The sequence below is a fragment of the Podarcis gaigeae genome (assembly GCF_964106915.1).
Source record: "Podarcis gaigeae genome assembly, chromosome: 1".
In the NCBI taxonomy this organism is placed as follows: Eukaryota; Metazoa; Chordata; class Lepidosauria; order Squamata; family Lacertidae; genus Podarcis; species Podarcis gaigeae.
This window is the reverse complement of record NC_139678.1, coordinates 125,838,367-125,859,172: the sequence shown is the minus strand read 5'-3', so window position 1 is coordinate 125,859,172 and position 20,806 is coordinate 125,838,367. Positions and strand designations below refer to the sequence as shown.

Genomic DNA, 20,806 nt, shown 5'->3' with positions numbered 1-20,806 from the left:
ACTTTTATTTTTTATTTGTTTACTGTATTTTGGGGGGGCAGCTGCTTCTCCCCCCCCCCCGCCGCTACACCCTTGGTAAGGTAGGCGATGCTACCTCGCCTGTGCCAATCCAATATAAAAAAACAAACAAACACAAGATTGCGCGAAAGCAGACTTTGCAGAGGAAGAGGAACAAAGCTGGCATCTCCGAGCTCTTTCCTGTAACCAGCCTTTTCTTGCAGAGGAATCTGCAGGGCGATTCAAATCTCAGCGCGAAATGAATCCACGGAGCGATGCATTTCCCGGGAGGAGCGAGGGGAGCGAGGGGAGCGACTATTTTCACAACAGCAGTGTGAAAATAGTCACACGCCAGTTTCCCGGAAGAGGCTCCCAGCAAAGCAGTAACCTTCCAAAACTCACGTGGCGTTTGCAAGTCTGGGAGGGACAGTCACAGAAAGAAAGAAAAAGTTCCTGTTGTTGGAAGTCTTAGGTTTGTTTTGCCTCCGCGCTTTACAGATTTTGGCGCAGTTGCTGTCTGGTCGGATGCTGCAAACCAGAGATACTAGTATTGGCTAACAGCAAAATACCCTGAACCTGCGCTGCTAGCCGACCAGGCTTGTTTCCAACATTGTAAGTAGACCACAAGTTAGTCTAGATACAGTTCTGTCTTAATTTTGGGGATTCGTGCGGCAACCCTCCCCCCCCCCCAGCTTGGGTTTGCTGTATAATTTTTTACCCGATCATACGTGTGATCAAATAAGATAGAAGTAGTGAAACAAAAGTCTCATTGTTTTCTGCCTTATACTAAAATCATTTCGAGCAAAATATGTTTTAAAAGCGAAAACAACGCAATCAGTGCAATGCTCTACAAGTCTACTCAAAAAGTAAGGCACACATTGTTCAGTGGAGCCTATTCCCTTATATAGGGATTTAGTACAGGGCACTGAGATAAAAGAGTAATTGGTATAAAAAAAGAGAAAACAATTATTTGATTTCCACGAGAAAGAGCGAATCTGTGTTAAATGTGTGTGTGTGGGGGGGGGGGAATACAAGCTGTCATTTTAATGTCAGTGGTGTCATGTGGGTGCAGCAAAAAACATCCACATGGAGCACCGACCCCATTTTTAAACAATCGTCTGGAAGCATCTAGATTGCAACCTAAATTTGGCATTTAATCTATAACAATGTGAAGAATTTCATAACAACTGCACTTGCTCAATTAGGCAGAATTGCATGGTGCAGATCGTAATTTATGACAGTGTTACTTACACATGTCCATGTCTGTACTGTATATGTACTCCCCAGGAAGGGTGTCCAATTTTAGCTTCCCAATGCACAGAGAGACAGGGATTTAAAGCCACATAACAGTGTCTTCCCAACCTTTGATCTCTGGCTGTTTCTGGACTACATTTCCCATCATCCCTGACCACTGGGCTTGCTAGGTAGGGATGATGGGAGTTGTAGTCCAAAAACAGCCAGAAACCTATGTGGCGGTGTCATATGCTATGATTTGCATCCACAAGATTCGTGTGAATGTCAGCATGGAAACAAATGCTTTCATGTAGGGATTTTGTCCTGGGCTAAGGGATATCATGAAGTGACTGGAAGCGGTTCCTCCTGTTGAGAGAGAAGGAACACTTTGACATCACCATTGGAGAATGCTACCAGTACCTTGCCTGTTCTGTTGGAATTAAGGAGTATCCTTTTATTACAGGGGCGAAAATGACTTCTGGCAGAACTGGCTTGCGTCTGGCTGCTTGTTTACTAAACATTTCAGAAGGAAGAAGAACGGACATTGTTGAGAAAGTAGCAAGAGCTGCGGTTTGTGAGGATAATGGTAAGAATAATGTAGATCTACTCCAAATATGGGTTAAACCACAGAGTCTAGGACTTGCCGATCAGAAGGTCGGCAGTTCGAATCCCCACGACAGGGTGAGCTCCCGTTGCTCGGTCACATGACCTGGAAGCTGTCTGCTGACAAACGCCAACTCCCTCGGCCAATAAAGCGAGGACCTAATATGCACTTTCTTTATAATTTCTCATTTTAGAATATCTCAAGCATGTTTTCTTTCTTCTGTTTAGGATATCTCAAACGTGAAAATGCTTTTAAACCCTCAGGCTGCATATTAACGTCATCATCCTGCACTTAAAGGGTAAAGGTAAAGGGACCCCTGACCACTAGGTCCAGTCATGGCCGACTCTGGGGTTGCGGTGCTCATCTCGCTTTATTGGTCGAGGGAGCCGGCGTACAGCTTCCGGGTCATGTGGCCAGCATGACTAAGCCTCTTCTGGCGAACCAGAGCAGCGCACAGAAGCGCGTTTACCTTCCCGCTGGAGTGGTACCTATTTATCTGCTTGCACTCTGATGTGCTTTCAAACTGCTAGGTGGGCAGGAGCAGGGACCGAGCAACGGGAGCTCACCCCGTCGTGGGGATTTGAACCGCTGATCTTCTGATTGGCAAGTCCTAGGCTCTGTGGTTTAACCCACAGTGCCACCCGTGTCCCTTTCCTTTACCTTTACCTTACTCCAAATATACCTGGTCTAGCCAAAATTAAAACATCTGCAACCCAGTTCTAGGCACGTTTGCTTAGAATTCCACTGAACTCCTCTTTGGAACTTAAGCATGTGTGGAATAAGTTTGTCCAGTTGGTTGAAACAAGAGATAAGGCCTTTCCTATAGTGGTGTGTAGGAGCCCTGTGGAATGCACTTGGCTAGCCCCGCCCTCGGTATTGCCTGTGGAAGGAGCCCTATACAACTTCATGTGCGTAGGCCTGTCTGATGTGCGGCCAGTGTTTGTTTGAAGGGGACCAATGCCAGGGCAGAGAGTGCATATAGTTTTGTCAGGCGGCAGTAGTCAGCTCCCATGTCTGGTTTCCAGGAACGTACAAGACAAGGAAAACTTCTTACCATCTGCTTTTTATTCAGTATTTAGAGTTTGGATTTGGATTTGATATCCCGCTTTATCACTCCCCTAAGGAGTCTCAAAGCGGCTAACAATCTCCTTTCCCTTCCTCCCCCACAACAAACACTCTGTGAGGTGAGTGAGGCTGAGAGACTTCAAAGAAGTGTGACTAGCCCAAGGTCACCCAGCAGCTGCATGTGGAGGAGCAGGGAATCGAACCCGGTTCACCAGATTACGTGTCTACTGCTCTTAACCACTACACCACACTGGCTTTATTTACAGAGAGAGGCTTGGAACACAGCCTCTTGGGATAATGGCATTGTCCCGAGTGACTCTCCACACTTCTTTTCTCCCACTTCCTCATTCGTCATTGTCACCTCCCCTACAGGTGGTGCTGAAGGCCCTCTGAGCTCTTTGCTCTCCTACTTTCAAGGCTTGCCGGATTCTGGGATAGGGGTGGTGTCTGGAATGCTTTCTATAGACACTGTGTCCATCAGCTGTTGGCCCTCTGGTGCTTTCTCTTCCTTCTTTTCCCTCCTCTCCCATTATTTCCCAGCTTTCCCCCTCACCTGCCTCTGAGCTGTGACCTCCCTCAAACCCCTGTTATAATTCTGAACTGTCTCCTTCTTCTCTGGAAGGGTCAGGCTCCACCATTCCTCCTCTGCCCAGTCCCTGACAATAGGACAGCCTGCCTTGGGATGCAAACCCTGATGGTGGAGGGAGTCTTATGTGAGCAGGATCCCCTTCAGACTGATGCTGACTGGATGTGACCTGTTCTTTCATGGGAGCCCCTCCATGCAGTCATACTTGAATGCCAAAAGTACTTAGGATAGATCCAAAACTGTGTATTGACAGAAAAGGGCAGACGTCAGTTAGCTGGAGTGAATAACTGCCGTATTTTTTGCTCTAAAGACGCACCAGACCATAAGATGCACCTAGTTTTTGGAAGAGGAAAACAAGAAAAAATATATTCTGAATCCCAGAAGCCAGAACAGCAAGAGGGATCTGGCTTCTGGGATAGCCTCTTGCTGTTCTGGCTTATGGGATAGCCGCGTGCAGCCTCTCCTGGGCAGCGGGAAGAAGGCTCCCCCAAGAGTCGCACTCCCTTTAAAGAGCGTGTGTGCGGCTCTTTAAAGGGAGCGCTGAGCATAGCCTCCCGCCTGCATTCACTCCATAAGACGCACAAACATTTCCCCTTACTTTTTAGGAGGGGAAAAGTGCGTCTTATAGAGCAAAAAATACAGTAGGTCATGCCAAAGCCTCTTTCTCCATTGTACCAGAAGCACAGCCCAGCTGCTTAGAGCATGGTACTGATAATGCCAAGGTTGCAGGTTCGATCCCTGTATGGGACAACTACACATTTCTGCATTGCAGGGGGGTGGGCTAGATGAGCGTCAGGGTCCCTTTCAACTCTACAATTCTATGATTATGATCAATGCAAGTGTGTTTATTATTTATTTATTTATTTATTATGATTTTCCATTGAATGGTTGTTTAACTGGGGGAGATCAAAATAATTTTTAAAACCTTCCTTATACCATGTCCGACTTATCTGCCCATTTCGTCCAGCATTATCTGCTCTGGCTATCAGTGGCTCCCTAGGGTCTCAGTCTTTCCTATTACCTGCTACTTCAGGGTTGTTGATTCGGTAAGAAAATTGCACTCTGCACATTCTCAGAGGCACTTGAATGTACGTATTCCAATATTAGCCGTCGTCCTGGAAATCGATGGTGTATCTAAGCCCCCTAGCACAAATGAAGCTTTGATGAGAAAACATTAGTTGAGCTTTCAAGCTTTCCGTTCTCACCCACCCAACCAAACATTGACGTTGATGTTCATGAAGCTATGAAGCCGTATGTTGGGGGCGTGCATGTGAAGTATGTATAGAAAGTCCTGCCTCGGGGCAGGAGCTGAGACTAAACGACACTCTTGAGTCCTTTCCAGCCCTCTGGTTTTTATGATAGCTATGGTTTGGTCAGCCATGCATTTCTGAAGTCCTCCCAAATGGCAGCCTTTGTGAAGTTTTTGGATATAGTTTGCATGAGCTGTGTTTGTACAAAAGAAGCCCATTGATCTGTGAATCACTGACTAACACATTCTAAAACTTCGGGGTGGCGTTTTTGTTTGTGTACTTGTAAGAGTTTTTTATCTTGGCATCTCTTTCAGGCTAAGTTCATTGTGTGAACAAACTTAGGGCAAACAGATGCAGAAGAGGACCAGCCCTCGCCCATTAATGAAGTTGCCAAGAATTGGGAATTTCAGCCAGTATGGTTTTCATAATGACAAGCCCTGGATTGTGTTGCCTATCTGTACTCTCTCAGACGGGGTGGGGAACCTGTTGCCCCCCACATGTTGCTAGATGAAATAGAGTCGGGAGTGGATTTCATGCTCTTTATTCAGCTCATAGTGGTGAGGAGGAATAAAAAGGTAAAGGTAAAGGTACCCCTGCCCGTACGGGCCAGTCTTGACAGACTCTGGGGTTGTGCGCCCATCTCACTTAAGAGGCCAGGGGCCAGCGCTGTCCGGAGACACTTCCGGGTCACGTGGCCAGCGTGACAAAGCTGCATCTGGCGAGCCAGAGCCGCACACGGAAACGCCGTTTACCTTCCCGCTGGTAAGCGGTCCCTATTTATCTACTTGCACCCGGAGGTGCTTTCGAACTGCTAGGTTGGCAGGCGCTGGGACCGAGCAGCGGGAGCGCACCCTGCCGCAGGGATTTGAACCGCCGACCTTTCGATCGGCAAGTCCTAGGTGCTGAGGCTTTAACCCACAGCGCCACCTGCGTCCCGGTGAGGAGGAATATGTTTCCCCAAAGTATCTGCTTTATATACATTATTTACACAATGGGCTGCACGTGATTGGCTAATTCCAGAATTCTACTGTAGGCCAATCAGGTTGTGGATTCATTTCCATTTGGAGCTGGATTGGGTGGCTCCTGCAGACCAATCATACTGCTGCATTGTTCTAGGACCAATCAGACTGCTGCATTATGAATCCTATTGTTCTAGGACCAATCAGACTGCTGCATTTTGGATCCTATTGTTCTAGGACCAATCAGACTGCTGCATTTTGGATCCTGTTCAACTCAGTACATAACACTAGACTACAATTGCCATCATCTCTGGCCACTGGCCATACTGACTGTAGCTGATGGGAGCAATATCTTTAAGGCCACAGATTGCATTGAGCAAAACTGTTCAATATTTTTCTAATCTATCATGCTTGCACCGATGTTTGCTCCATTTAGCTTGATAGAACTTATTTTGCAATCAGTGGATTTAGGATCAGAATGTACCTCTTCAAAACATAGCATGTGCTTAAGCTAAATTGGAAGCCTTTATTTGTTGACTGAACCACAAGAAATGTTCCATTTTTTCCCTCCCCATAGGCCAGGAGCATCTCCCAGCAACTGTGCTTAATATATTTTCTGACTATGACTATAACAGGTCCGTCATAACTATTGCAGCTCCAGTTGACAGACTGGGTAAGTTTTAAAAATATGTATTAAAATATCCCAGCTCACATTATTATTATTATTATTATTATTATTATTATTATTGGCTTTTGAATGTTGTGTTTTTGAATGCAAAGTTTGCAGTTGTATACATGTTTACCTGAGAGTAAAACAGTACATTTTAAAACGCATTGTTTCTCTCAGAAAACATGCTCTGGTGTTTAGCTTCCTTGATAAATGAGGACTTTTAAAAAAATCCTCAGCTGAAAAATTATATAAATACTAAGTACCAACACAAAGGCACATATTTCCAAAAAAGGGTGACATTTTAATCCCCTTGGTGGATGGTTGCACGAAAATCACAAACACAGAAAATTATGGTGTGACTGATGGTTTGTGACAAGAAGCTCTTGTCTGGAAGCCCTCTTAACAGTTTTTGAAAATAAATAACATTCAGCTAGATTTGAGAGGGATGTGTTGTGTAGATTTTTCCTTCAACACTGGTTTACAAGAGCCAGTTCCCCAATTAACATCACACTCCTAACCATGTCTACTCAGAATTAAATTCTATTGAATTCAATGGGAACTTATTCCCAGGTAAATTGTGTTTGGACTGCAGCAAAGCTTACTTTTGAATTCAGGCTTCTGTGATGGATGAGGAGCAGAATAAAATATTCTTTCTTATCTTTTCTGCTAAGGACATTCTGTAGGGATGTTTACAAAGTGAATCAAAAGCAGTCTTGTCAGACAAAGTTAGCAGGAGGATGTCAGGTGGCCATAATTAACATGGTTGTGTTCAGCACTTCACTAAAAAAATACACCCTTGTAGATTGTGATTCAATAGCAAACCCTCCAAGATACCAAGTGGGCTATTTTGTTAGTATATTTTTAAAGTGTGTTTGTTGCATATAATAAGAACCCTTCTTCAAGGTGGGTAGATTTGTAATAGTCATAAGAGCTTCACATTTCTCCCAAAATTAGTGCTTTGTGTAAATGAGAAAGAGGGGTTACCTTATCACTGTCACTAGAAACAATCGCAAGGGGCGGGAGGGAGTTTGCCTATGCCCTTTCTTTGTGTGTGAATGTTTTTAATTAAAACGCATTTGGGGCAAGAGTGGCTAAGATTTAGTTTTCCTTTTCAGGTTTAGTTAAAAATGGGTTTGATAATGTTTCTTTCGCCCTCTTTGTGTTTTGTTAGGCAGGTCTGTCGTTGCTGCCTGTGTGGAGGCTTTTGCTTCAATAGATATGGCGGAACATTCTGGAATCCACCCTTGCCTTGGCGCAGTAGACCTGGTGCCCATTTACCCGTTGTTGGGTGTCAATGTGGAAGAGTGCGGAGCAGTGGCTCGAAGTAAGCAGAACCTGAACATCCAGCACAGGGAGGGGTAGCCAGTGTCGCAACCTCAATATATGGTTGGTTGGACTCCAGTTCCCATCCTCCCCAGGCAGCATGGCCTTTGGTCAGGGATGATGAGAGTTGTAGTCTAGCCACAACTGGAGGGCCCCATCTTGGCTGCACAAGATCTGACCCAAGGATCCTTAATGTAGTCACTGATGGATGTTGGATTGTTCCTCTGTCAAAGCAGAGGCATCTCTCTAAATTAACTGGGGTAACTGTGCCCCTGAAGGACCAGGTGTGCAACCTGAGAGTCATTTTGGACTCACAGCTGTCCATGGAGGCGCAGGTTAATTCTGTGTCTACACAGCTGTCTACCAGCTCCACCTGGTACGCAGGCTGAGACCCTACCTGCCTGCGGACTGCCTCACCAGAGTGGTGCATGCTCTAGTTATCTCCCGCTTGGATTACTGCAACGCGCTCTATGTGGGGCTACCTTTGAAGGTGACCTGGAAACTGAAGTTAATCCAGAATGTGGCAGCTATACTTGTGACCCGGCCAAGACCACATAACACCAGTCCTGAGAGATCTGCATTGGCTCCCAGTACATTTCCGAGGACAATTCAAAGTGTTGGTGCTGACCTTTAAAGCCCTAAACGGCCTCGGTCCTGTATACCTGAAGGAGCGTCTCCACCCCCATCGTTCAGCCCTCACTGAGGTCCAGCTCCGAGGGCCTTCTGGCGGTTCCCTCATTGTGAGAAGTGAGGTTACAGGGAACCAGACAGAGGGCCTTCTTGGTAGTGGCACCCGCCCTGTGGAATGCCCTCCCTTCAGATGTCAAGGAAATAAGCAGCTATCTAAAAGACATCTGAAAGCAGCCCTGTTTAGGGAAGTTTTTAATATTTAATGCTGTATTGTTTTTAACACTTGATTGGAAGCGCCTAGAGTGGCTGGGGAAACTCAGCCAGATGGGCGGGGTTATATTTATATTTATATTATTATGGGAAGGGTGAGGTGGCACTCTGCAAATGTTCTTGGGATTCAAACTCCCGCCAACTCCAGCCAGCATGACCCATCGTCAGTGGTGATGGGAACTGAAGTCTAACAACAAGTGGAGGGGACGGCGTTGGCTAACCCCATTCTAAACTGTTTAGTGCAGCTGTTTAATGTATACTCCAAAGCATGGTTGTACAATTTACAACTGGAATGACAGCACAGCATTTTAGATAACCAATTGCCACCTTGCTCACATATTCACACTTTCTCAGATCTGTTGCCTGCTTGTGTGTTTGTTTAACACATTAAAATCCCACCCTTCACAAGAAACACCAGGGAGGTTCACAGCAGTACAAATATATGTGTGTGTATATGTTAAAAACAATGTGTTAAAATACAGCCATCACAGTAAAAGCAGCCAATTCTACTAAAAGCTCTGCATTAATAACTAGCATATGCCTGGGTGCATTAGAAATGTTCTTAGCATGCATCAAATCATCTAACAAAGGCAGCACTTGCCTTATTTTTGAAGGGAGATGAGGGTGCCCACATACTGGGTAAAAAGGTAAAGGGACCCCTGACCATTAGGTCCAGTCGCGACTGACTCTGGGGTTGTGGTGCTCATCTCGCTTTATTGGCCGAGGGAGCCAGTGTTTGTCCGCAGACAGCTTCCGGGTCATGTGGCCAGCATGACTAAGCCGCTTCTGGCAAACCAGAGCAGCACACGGAAATGCCGTTTACCTTCCCGCCGGAGTGGTGCCTATTTATCTACTTGCACTTTGACGTGCTTTCGAACTGCTAGGTTGGCAGGAGCAGGGACCGAGCAACGGGAGCTCACCCCATCGTGGGGATTCGAACTGCCAATCTTCTGATCGGCAAGTCCTAGGCTCTGTGATTTAACCCACAGCGCCACCCGCGTCCCTCACATACTGGGTGCCATAATGGAAAAGGCATTTCCTCTGGTTGCTTGTTTGTTTGTTTTCTATACCGCCCTTCATCTAAGGATCACAGGGAGGTTTACGAAAGAACAACACAAAATTACATACCATGAAAACAGACAAAAACACTAACCCCATAAACACAGTTTAAAAGGCCGTTGATCGTTTCATTAGCTAAAGTCCTGGAAGAAGAGGAATGTTTTTGCCTGGTGCCTAAGGATACATAACAAAGACACTGGGTGAGCCTCTTCTTTTGCAAGATAGATCTCAGCAGGCTACCAGCTAGGGCGCCATCTTCTTTGAGGTACCCAGGTCTCAGGTTGTTTTGGGTTTCTTAGGTTGACATGAGAACCTTAAACTTGGCTTGGTGGCAAATTTGTAGCCACTGCAGTTCTTTCCAAAGTGCCATTATATGTATAGAGTAGGCAGCCCCAGTCTACAGCCTAGCTGCTCTCTTAGTCTTTCTTGTGTTTCTTCTCGCTTGGGGTCACCAGCATGGTGCCCATATGCCTGACACTGCATCCTCTGGTTGTGGCGTTTGCCTCCTAGTTGGGTCATAAGGAAAGGGTTAAGTGAGTGTGATGTGATTGGCCAGTGGGAACTGAGGGGAGGAGTCAGAGTGAGAGGTAGAGTTGTGTGGAAGGCAGTTGAGAGTTGGGAGTTGGAGAAGGAAGAGGGAGGAATAGTCTGTGGGTTGGGCGAGTTGTGTGGTGAGAGAAACTGTTTGGTGGAGTCAGATAGATAGTTGGGATAATCAGTTTGAAGTTGTTAGGAACGCATAGGACAGTAAAAGAACTAAGATTAGGAAACTGACAAGAAAATTAACTGAAACCATAAACTTGTTCATGCTTATAAAAATAAACTTGATTATTTGTTAATGTTAACAACTGTCTGGGCTCCGTGTGTACCTGAAAGAAACGGGTTGGTGGCAGCGAAGGAAGCAATCACAGTGGTGGCACAGGGATCAATAGACCGTCAAACATCCGGGGACCCTGTGTGATTGCCACACTGGTGCTCGAGAAAAATGCCAGTAATGATTCCCTCCAAAATCCACAATGCGCAAAAGACTCTTTGCTTTTCCTGCTCAGTTTTTCTTGGCACTGGCAAGGGCTTCTACTACTTTGAACATGCCTCCTCAAACCTGCCCACATTTCGTTGGAGGCCAGGATTGGACAATCATCACTGCCTCTTCCATTCTGAACAGAGGAGAGGTGCTTCCCTGCCCCTGTCCGCTAGTGTGGGGCATGCCCAGACCTCTTTGTCCTGTCTCTTTTTTCTGTTGTTTTTTTTTTATAGATGTAGCATCTGTTTTGTGCTACACCACATCCCCTTGACCGCCATTTTGTGTTCCGTCATGTTCCCACGGCGGCCATTTTGTGATTGCACCCACATCACACCTTCAAAATTCCAGAGTACTCACTGCCCCCCAAAGACTGCCACCCCTGTTCTAGCTGTCATACTTCCCTTCTGTTCCTCTCTTCCCTCAGATATAGCAGAGACCCTGGTTTGCCGTGTTCCTGGATGCAGCATATTTCTTTTTGGGCAAGCTCATCTCCCAGAGAAGCAAAGTCTGGTTCAAAGAAGAAAACAACTGGGATGGTTTAACCGCAGAGCTTTCAACGCAGCCACTGTTATCCCTGATATAGGACTGTCACCTACCTTAAGACACGGTTTAACAGGTATGAAATGATGGCAGTGTTCATTGTTGCTGTTTTTTGTCATGGGTACAAGGCAATCAATGTCTCTAGGACTTCACAGCGGAATATAGCCCACTCCCCAATGGTCTGTGCCCCAAGGAGCTTACATATAAATATTGAGAATGGGAGAGAATGCAGATAAGAGACAGGTGAATGTCATAGCTGTCAACTGTCCCTTATTTGGTGGGAAAGTCCCTTATCCCAGCGCCGTGTCCCACTGCTGTCCCTTAAATTTCCCGGGTTTCAAAGGAAGCAGCTCCTCTCCCTCCCTGCCGGCCAGGGAGGAGGGGAGACTCCAACTGTGTTGCTTGGCTGTGTTGCTCACCCAATAAGGAGTCTAAGAACGACTGGGGGGTGGAGCTTGCATGCCTTGTGCCAATCAAATCGGCTTCATTGCCTGGGGACTCGCCTTTGCTCAGCGCTTCCCAGCGGAGAGGAGACGGTGGTTTTCCTTGCTGAATCCCCTTTGCCGGGTTGCTGCGCTGTGGGAACCACCGCTTGAGGCTTCGTTTGGCTGCTGGCTGGGGTTTCTGCCTTTGGCTTGGAGGGGCTCAGAAGTTGAACATACCTGTTTTCGGGAAATCCCTTATTTTGGCTGCTGATCCCTTATTTTCGAGGCTGCTGGTCCCTTATTTTCAAATCTGTAAGTTGACAGCTATGGTGAATGTACCAAAAATTGAGAGAGGGAAGATAGGAAGACTAATAAGGGATTAAAGTTGCATAGGCTTGCTGCCCAGTCTTTGCTTACTTGGAGCGTCACAGAGTTCATTAGAACTTATTCCCAAGCCAATTGCACTTGTAGGACTGAAGGCTTAGGCTTTTGAGTTGGGGATGGGGAATAAAGTGTCATTCAAAAGGACTGGGGAGAGGACAACTTGGGGGGGGGGGGTTGTTGAGAAAGAGAGAGCACCAATAAGCAACAGGAAATGCATAGAGTTATTTAAGAGCAGAAGACCTCAAGGCAGCTGGCAGCTTTTTGCTCTTAATTTGATGTAGGCTGTGATAATAAATAATAAAATTTCATTTATATCCCACCCTCCCCAGCCGAAGCCGGGCTCAGAGTGGCTGACAACAGTAAAATATTACAGCATTGTAAAATCAATTCATTATAAAATCAGTTCAAATCAAATTAATGGCAACCATTAATGGTCACAAATCAATTAATCTATTCCAGTGTAAGCAGTATTTTGTGTTGTATCCCTTCAGGTAACTCCAGAACCTTCCTGAAGGCTACGAAGGTTTTGGCTTCCCTACGCAGGCTATTTTTTGAAAAATAAACCAATAAACGATTGTCTCTTAAAACAGGGGTGGAGGAACTGTGACCCCTAGAGAGGTTGTTGGACTCCAACTCCCATCATCAATAACCATGGGCTGTCTTCACTGGGAACTGATGGGAACTGGAATCCAACAGCATTTGGAGGGTCACGGTTTCCCCATCCCTGTCTTATAAGATGCATTTTGAGTGTTGTGTATCTTAAGTCCCTGTGTAAAGATGTGAGACCTGGAAGGGCATTACCAAACGGGGGAACAACTACAAAAATCCCAGAATTCCTAGAGTGGCTAAAGAACTCTCTTTTGGGCTCCGCTGCATTTTGTTGTTGTTGTTTAGTCATGTCCGACTCTTCGTGACCCCATGGACCAGAGCACGCCAGGCACTCCTGTCTTCCACTGCCTCCCGCAGTTTGGTGAAACTCATGCTGGTAGCTTCGAGAACACTGTCCAACGATCTCGTCCTCTGCCATCCCCTTCTCCTTGTGCCCTCCATCTTTCCCAACATCAGGGTCTTTTCCAGGGAGTCTTCTCTTCTCATGAGGTGGCCAAAGTATTGGAGCCTCAGCTTCAGGATCTGTCCTTCCAGTGAGCACTCAGGGCTGATTTCCTTCAGAATGGAGAGGTTTGATCTTCTTGCAGTCCATGGGACTCTCAAGAGTCTCCTCCAGCACCATAATTCAAAAGGATCAATTCTTCGGCGATCAGCCTTCTTTATGGTCCAGCTCTCACTTCCATACATCACTACTGGGAAAACCATAGCTTTAACTGTACGGACCTTTGATGGCAAGATGATGTCTCTGCTTTTTAAGATGCTATCTAGGTTTGCCATCGCCTTTCTCCCAAGGAGCAGGCATTTTTTAATTTCGTGGCTGCTGTCACCATCTTTGGCTGCTGTCACCATCTGCATTGCCAGTAGGCAAATTGCCCATTTAAATAATTTGCACAACATTAATTGTCAGTAATAATAGGGGGTCAAATCGCCTGACTTCTGAGTTTCCATGTGAGTTTACAATTGGTCATCGTGTGGTCAATAGCAGTCCGCTGTTGCCATTCTTGAGCATGTACTATCAAGCATTTGTGTACCTTTGATTTCTTTTTTTTTTTTTACTCACGCACCACAATATCAATGGGGCTTGTTTCTTACCCTGGATTGTGCCCAGTAAACTATTTCAAATGTTTTGAAAGGAAGACAGATGAGGCATTGCTACAATCCATTGAAGAGAATTGATTAAATATTTAATATAGAATGGGGAGGGGGGGTAGATATCAAGAGAATAACAGTAATTATTCTCCTATTGACCCACTTAGAATTAACCTACTTAAAAAACGCTCTGCATAAAACAAAGCTCCTTATGTACTTGGATTGAATAATCCATTTTTTTTAAAAAACACCCTGTTTCTTCAGACGTCATTCTGCCGCAAGAATCCTTAAACCAGTTATTATTGCCAGCGCTGTCACACACATACTGCATTTGCGTTTGTGAGAAAGGGACACACACCAGATGTTAATTAGTGCATTTGTTTTTATTTTCCCTCTACCTCAACAATTTGGCCTTGAGGGTTTGTGTTCTTTTGTTTTTGTTTGCTGTAAAGATCTTTGTTTCTATCCAGGCTCTGGCTCATAAACTACAAAGACAATGAGTCAGAACTCCAAGGAGGAAAGGAAAAGAAAAGACCTTGGAGAAATATTAAACTTTCACACTCTTTTCTTCATCATGAACAATTTGCAATGATGATTCATCCCAGGTGGAGTTTCTCCCCTTCCTTCTTTCACGTTGCTTACGAAGAGGCAGATATAAAACTGCTTTTCACTGGGGAATAGGTCTTGAGTGCAGTAAAGGTAAAGGTAAAGGTACCCCTGCCCGTACGGGCCAGTCTTGACAGACTCTGGGGTTGTGCGCCCATCTCACTTAAGAGGCCAGGGGCCAGCGCTGTCCGGAGACACTTCCGGGTCACGTGGCCAGCGTGACATCGCTGCTCTGGCGAGCCAGAGCTGCACACGGAAACGCCGTTTACCTTCCCGCTGGTAAGCGGTCCCTATTTATCTACTTGCACCCGGAGGTGCTTTCGAACTGCTAGGTTGGCAGGCGCTGGGACCGAGCAGCGGGAGCGCACCCCACCGCAGGGATTCGAACCGCCGACCTTTCGATCGGCAAGTCCTAGGTGCTGAGGCTTTAACCCACAGCGCCACCTGCGTCCCTCCTTGAGTGCAGTACCTTTGATTTATTTACTAGATTCACGACTGGCTGACTTCTATTCGCACCGAGGTAGCTCAGCGTGAGAAACAGACTTTGCTCTGCAACTTCCCTTCTCCTGGAATGCTCTTCCAGAGCATTTATGTAAAAGCTTGGGAACTGCAGGCCTGGGGGGGCGGCATATGCCCTCCTCCAGACCTTTATTTGCAGTCCTGGGAAGTCTCTCTAGGCCATAAAACTCATCAGGCCTGCTTTGGACTCTCCTTGGGTCTGCTGGATCCAACTACAGTCATACTTTGGTTGCCGAACGCCTTGGAACTCGTACACTCGAAAGCCAGAAGTGGCTGTTTCAGTTTTCGAACGATTTTCGGAAGCCGAACATCCAGCGCGGCTTCTGCGGCTTCCGATTGGCTGCAGGACACTCCTGCAGCCAATCGGAAGCCGTGTCTTGGTTTTTGAGCAGTTCCGGGGGTTGAATGGACTCCTGGAACACATTCTGTTCGAGAACCAAGGTACTCTCTGCCTCCTGATAAAGAATACTGAATATTGCCTGGTGTATAAATGAAGGATTAGCCAAAGTCCTTTTCCGAGGCTTAGAAACTACTCGAGCATATCTGAAGAATAGATGCAGAAGCCAAACCAACCTAACAACCTGTGCTGGTCCCGAGGGTTAAACGTGCGGCAAGGTCTGAGTCCAGTCCTAGGTCAAGGATGTGGTATGGAGGCCATCCGTCAAAGCTGTAGCTGGGTCTAAGGCGGGGAGTTGGGTGAGGTCAGGAACTCTGGCAGAAGAGCAGGACAGGGTGCAGGCAGGAACAGGCTACCAACAATGTTGCTCCCGCAACCTGGGACTGGGGCTGACTGGCTTTTATCTGCCCCGAGGCATAGGGTGGCCCCGGTCCACAGGTGACTCGCCTCCCCTGGCCTGGAGGCGAGCACTCCTCCTGCGGGAACTTAGTTCCCTCCACCTCTCTGCCCTGAGCCTCTGCAGCTCAGGAGAGGCTGGAGGGTTACCGGACCCAGAGGCAACCTCAGCTTCCTCTGACGGGGCTGAGAGTGGAGCACCTGCAGGCAATGGGTCCTCCATCACCTCAGGAGCCAGAGCAGACTCAGCTGATGTCTGCACTTGAGGATCCAGCACAGGTGAGGACCCTTCAGGCTCAGGCCCTCAGCTGTGCTGGAGGTGGGGAATCCTGTGCGGGCTGGGATCCCTCAGGTTCAGCATCTGAGTCCGAATCCCAGGCCATCACATAACCATTAATTCTGACTCACACCGGTGGCTCATTTTCTGATCATTTCAGGGGTCGGGGCCAGCCCTTACGTGATGAATTGCAACGTGACTGTCGACACACAAGACTTGACTACGGCCAAGGCGATCGCAGGCTCCGTCCGGGGCAGTAGTACCGGAGGCCTGAAGGGCGTGCAGTCGATGGCTTTCCCACACAACGGGCAAATCGAAATAGCGTGCAACGTGGAAAGCTTTGACGAGCATGACACCAGCTGGGCCGCGGGCGACAGGTCAGGATATGTTTCCTACAGCCTTCTCGGGAGAACGTATCACTACGTGTCGCCTTGGCTGATAGAGTCGTCCATTAAGAAGTCAGCCAGAGACCGCGGAGTAAACACTGTTGGGACCGCGCTGGTTGGGTTTACGCCAGAGGAATGCGCACGATGCGCTGCCTACGCATTGACAAGCGGTGTCCATGAATTCTGGAGGATGCGGGGCGGCGTTTTCATGTGATAGCCTTGCTGTTTGCTGGCTTTAAATCGAGGTGGAGAACCTCAGATCTGGGAGTCACACCCTCTCCCCAGACAGACTCTTGCCCCACTCAGTGTCCCTCAAATGTTTTTGCCTGGCTGGAGCGCATCATTGAACTCTGACCCTGCTTCTGGCTTGCCTGTAGGGAGGAATGGAAAGGGTTGTGTTAGATTGTGTGTGAATTAGCCTACTGTACAAAGGTAAAAAATTACACTAATTGCTGTGCCCGGTTTTACCTCTGGCGCTTCCCACCCCTGTTATGAAACTCCCAGAAACCTGCCGTCAGGCTGAAAAACCGTTCCTGATCACTGTTTAAAATTCTTCTCCTTGCTAATTCCAAGGCAGCCTTTGGGGGCCAGGAGACTAATGCAAGGTAGAAATAAATTTACATACTTTATTGTCACTTGTACACTTGTATACAGTGAGATTACACAAGCACCCCCCACTCAGCTCTCTTAGTCTTAAATCCCCTCGTTTACTGATGCACACCCACCAAACCCAAAAGTTAGTTGCCCTTTTGTTATCTTTTCATTCACCAACCTAACAGCCCACGGATAGAAGCTCTTCTTTACCCTGTTGGTGCGACTAATCATGCTTCTATATCTTCTGCCCGAGGGCGGGAGATCAAGAAAGTGCCGACCAGGGTGTGAATCATCCCTGCGAAATTTCCTCACTCTCCTGAGGCAATGTTCTTCTGCGATGTCATCCTGCGGATTCACGGGACAGCCCATAATATATTGTGCTGTATTCACCACCCTCTGTAGGCACTTTCTATAAGTTGATGTCTACCACACCGTGATGCAGTATGAAAGGACACTTTATATGTGCATTTATGTAGAGTGTATCCAACTAACACTTTGCCCAGAATTAGGACATCCTGGATTAGGCCAGGATTTCATCCTTTTTTCACAGTGGCCAACCAGATGCTTATGGGAAGTCTGTAAGCAGGACTTGAATGCAGCAGTCCTCATTTCTGATTTCCAGCGAATGGTGTTCCAAGGCGTACGACCTCCGAGAGTGTTACGTACTAAGCTTGGATCCTAGAACAAAAGGCAGGTAGGATCCTGGAAGGCAGCAACCTGATTGGACTGTAGGAGCAGCCCAATCAGGCTCCAGGAGGAAGTGAATCAGCAACCTGATTGGCCTGTAGGAACAGTCCAATCAGGCTTCAGGAGGGGAGTTGAATCAGCCAATCACATGGGACCCATTGTGTAAATAATGTATATATAAAGGTAAAGGGACCCCTGACCATTAGTTCCAGTCATGACCGACTCTGGGGTTGCGGCGCCCATCTCGCTTTATTGGCCGAGGGAGCCGGCGTTTGTCCGCAGACAGCTTCCGGGTCATGTGGCCAGCATGACTAAGCCGCTTCTGGCAAACCAGAGCAGCGCACAGAAACACCGTTTACTTTCCCGCCAGAGTGGTACCTATTTATCTACTTGCAGTGGTGTGCTTTCAAACTGCTGTGTTGGCAGGAGCAGGGACTGAGCAACGGGAGCTCACCCTGTCGCGGGGATTCGAACCGCCAACCTTCTGATCGGCAAGTCCTAGGCGCTGTGGTTTAACCCACAGCGCCACCCGTGTCCCAATGTAGATATAGCCAGAGGTTTTTTGGGAAAGCACTCATTCACTGAAATAAAGAACATGAAATCAACACTCAACTCTGAGTATATTTCAGAGACACTAGGAAAAGCAGAAAAACATATGTGATTTGGAAAGTTGCCCCAAAACCTAGCTAGTGGTTCCAGCACAATCACAAGTTCTTGATTCTCCAGGAGCAATGGGTGGCAAAGGGATGGACTCCAGAGAGTCTTGGCTGGAACCTCAGTGGGCCAGATGGGGAGGCTTCGCAGACTGGAACTGGCCATAGGGTGGCAGTTCCCTCACCCCTGTCCTAGAGCCTCACTCCTCCCTTTCTTCTTGTGCCCCATCCATGCCAAAGAGGCTGCATGGGAGCCAGCCTGATGCCCTCCACATCTCATTGTACCACAGCTCCCATCATCCCTGACCATATTGGCTAGAGCTGATGCAATCTGGTCTCCCGACGACAACTGGAGCACCAAAGTATCTCCCTGGAGGTTAATCTTGGGAGGCTGTTGCGTTGATAGCGATAAAAACCAAGAGCAAGCAAGAATCCCTGGTATAATTATTGGGGGAAGTGGCTCGCGCTTCCATGATGCCCTCTCTAGGATGCTTCCCTTTAGAGCTACCTATCATCCAATAATAGAATATTTGCCTTTGCATTTCAGAAGCTATTTAAGGCAGTGGCCGTAATGTGAACCGACAAATCCCACAAATTACCTATTTGATGTGTACAAAATTGACTATTAATGCAAGATGCGGTGGTGACTCGGAGGCGTTTGACGTATTCCGGGAGGATAACAAGGCTAAACGTGGAAGCAATTGCCTGTTTTTGGCACCTTCGGTTTTGCATCATCTCCACCAGAGGGCAGCAATTGCAAATCCTCCCTTTAAAATGACAGTTTTTGCTATTTTGCTTTCTTCTTGTTTTGCCATCCAGCGGCTAAGGGGAGGACTGCTCAGCAAGGAAAGTTTTATAGTGCACGTGCTCAAGGATGAGCTATTGACATGCAAATGTTATTGCGCAGTTTCCAGTCTTGGTGTCGGGTAGTGGCTGTCGTTCATTAAAAAGGAAGAAGTGAGTTTCTGTGTATGTGTTGTGGACTACATTTGGCCTGCTCGAATGTTAGCGTTGTGTGGTGGCATGAATGAACACCCAGGAAAAATCCTGGTTCACATCTCACTTATCATAGAATTGTTGAGTTTGAAGGGACCCTGAGGCATAGCTGTCAACAGTCCCTTATTTGGCGGGAAACTCCTTTATCCCAGCACCATGTCCTGCTGCTGTCCCTTATTGATGATGTCCCTTAAATTTCCCAGGTTTCAAAGGAAGCAGCTCCTCTCCCTCCCTCCCTGCCGGCCAGGGAGGAGTGAGGCTCCAACTGTGTTGCTTGGCTGCGTTGCTCACCCAATAAGGAGTCTAAGAACGACTAGGGGGTGGAGCTTGCATGCCTTGTGCCAATCAAATCGGCTTCATTGCCTGGGGACTCGCCTTTGCTCAGCGCTTCCCAACGGAGAGATGACGGTGGTTTTCCTTGCTGCATCCCCTTTGCCGGGTTTCTGCACTGTGGGAACCACCGCTTGAGGCTTCGTTTGGCTTCTGGCTGGGCTTTCTGTCTGTGGCTCAGAAGTTGAACATACCTGTGCTTGGAAAATCCCTTGTTTTGGCTACTGATCCCTTATTTTCGAAGCTGCTAATCCCTTATTTTCAAATCTGTAAGTTGACAGCTATGCCCCGAGGGTCATCTAGTCCAATCCCCTGCAATGCAGGAAATTTGTTTTGCCTAAATGGGGCTCTGACCCATGACCCTGACATTAAGAGTCTCATCTACCAGCTGAGCTATCCCAGGCACTTCTGGCCTTTGAACTCACTTGCTGGCTTTTCCTAACACAACCTCCTCACATTCAGCCCCCAGTCCTTTTGCAACAATTAATTTATTTAATGAATTTATTTAAATTTATTTAAATATTGCTGTTTCTGCATTGTAATGTTTCCATCCTGAAAATGTTTCAGTGAAGGAAAGTCTTTACTCTATTAATGTTGCATATAGGTAAAAGGTAAAGGTACTCCATCTACTCAGAGTCTTGCGGAAGAACAATGTCAATCAACATTTGATGATCTCCTTCTACCGGTCCACTATAGAAAGTGTCCTTTCATACTGCGTTACGGTGTGGTACGCTGGTTTGACATCATCTGATAGGAAGTGCCTACAGAGGGTGGTGAATACAGCACAATATATTATGGGCTGTCCTGTGAATCCACTGGATGAAATAGCAGAAGAACGTTGCCTCAGGAGAGTGAGGAAAATTCTCAGGGGTGATTCACACCCTGGTCGGCACTTTCTTGATCTCCTGCCCTCAGGCAGAAGATATAGAAGCATGATTAGTCGCACCAACAGGGTAAAGAACAGCTTCTATCCGTGGGCTGCTGAATGAAAAAATAACAACAGGGCAACTGACTTTTGGGTGTGGTGGGTGTGCGACAGTAAACGAGGGGAATTAAGACTAAGAGAGCTGAGTGGGGGGTGCTCATGTAATCTAACTGTGTACAAGTTGTACAAGTGACAATAAAAGTATTTCAGTTATTTCAATTAAAAGACACCTGGACGGTAAAGTCCAGCCAAAGGCGACAGAAACTTTGCTGTTGGCTCATAAAAGCTCTAGGGTTAAGGACTTTGCTGAAGTTAGTCTTAAG

General features: G+C 47.0%; 1 protein-coding gene across 2 annotated transcripts; it reads left to right on the top strand.

The window, feature by feature from the left end:
- The first annotated feature begins 387 nt into the window (after positions 1–387).
- Positions 388–16,732, top strand: FTCDNL1 (formiminotransferase cyclodeaminase N-terminal like). Of its 2 annotated transcripts, none has more exons than XM_083714048.1 (6): positions 388–469; positions 1,694–1,816; positions 6,272–6,367; positions 7,536–7,688; positions 11,095–11,286; positions 16,073–16,732. In XM_083714048.1, the coding sequence occupies exons 2-6, from the start codon at positions 1,702–1,704 to the stop codon at positions 16,510–16,512; spliced, it is 996 nt and encodes a 331-aa protein (XP_083570174.1). In that variant the 5' UTR covers positions 388–469; positions 1,694–1,701; the 3' UTR covers positions 16,513–16,732. The 2 variants fall into 2 exon arrangements, with proteins under 2 accessions (XP_083570174.1, XP_083570173.1); XM_083714047.1 differs by having other exon boundaries at positions 399–609.
- The last annotated feature ends 4,074 nt before the right edge of the window (positions 16,733–20,806 follow it).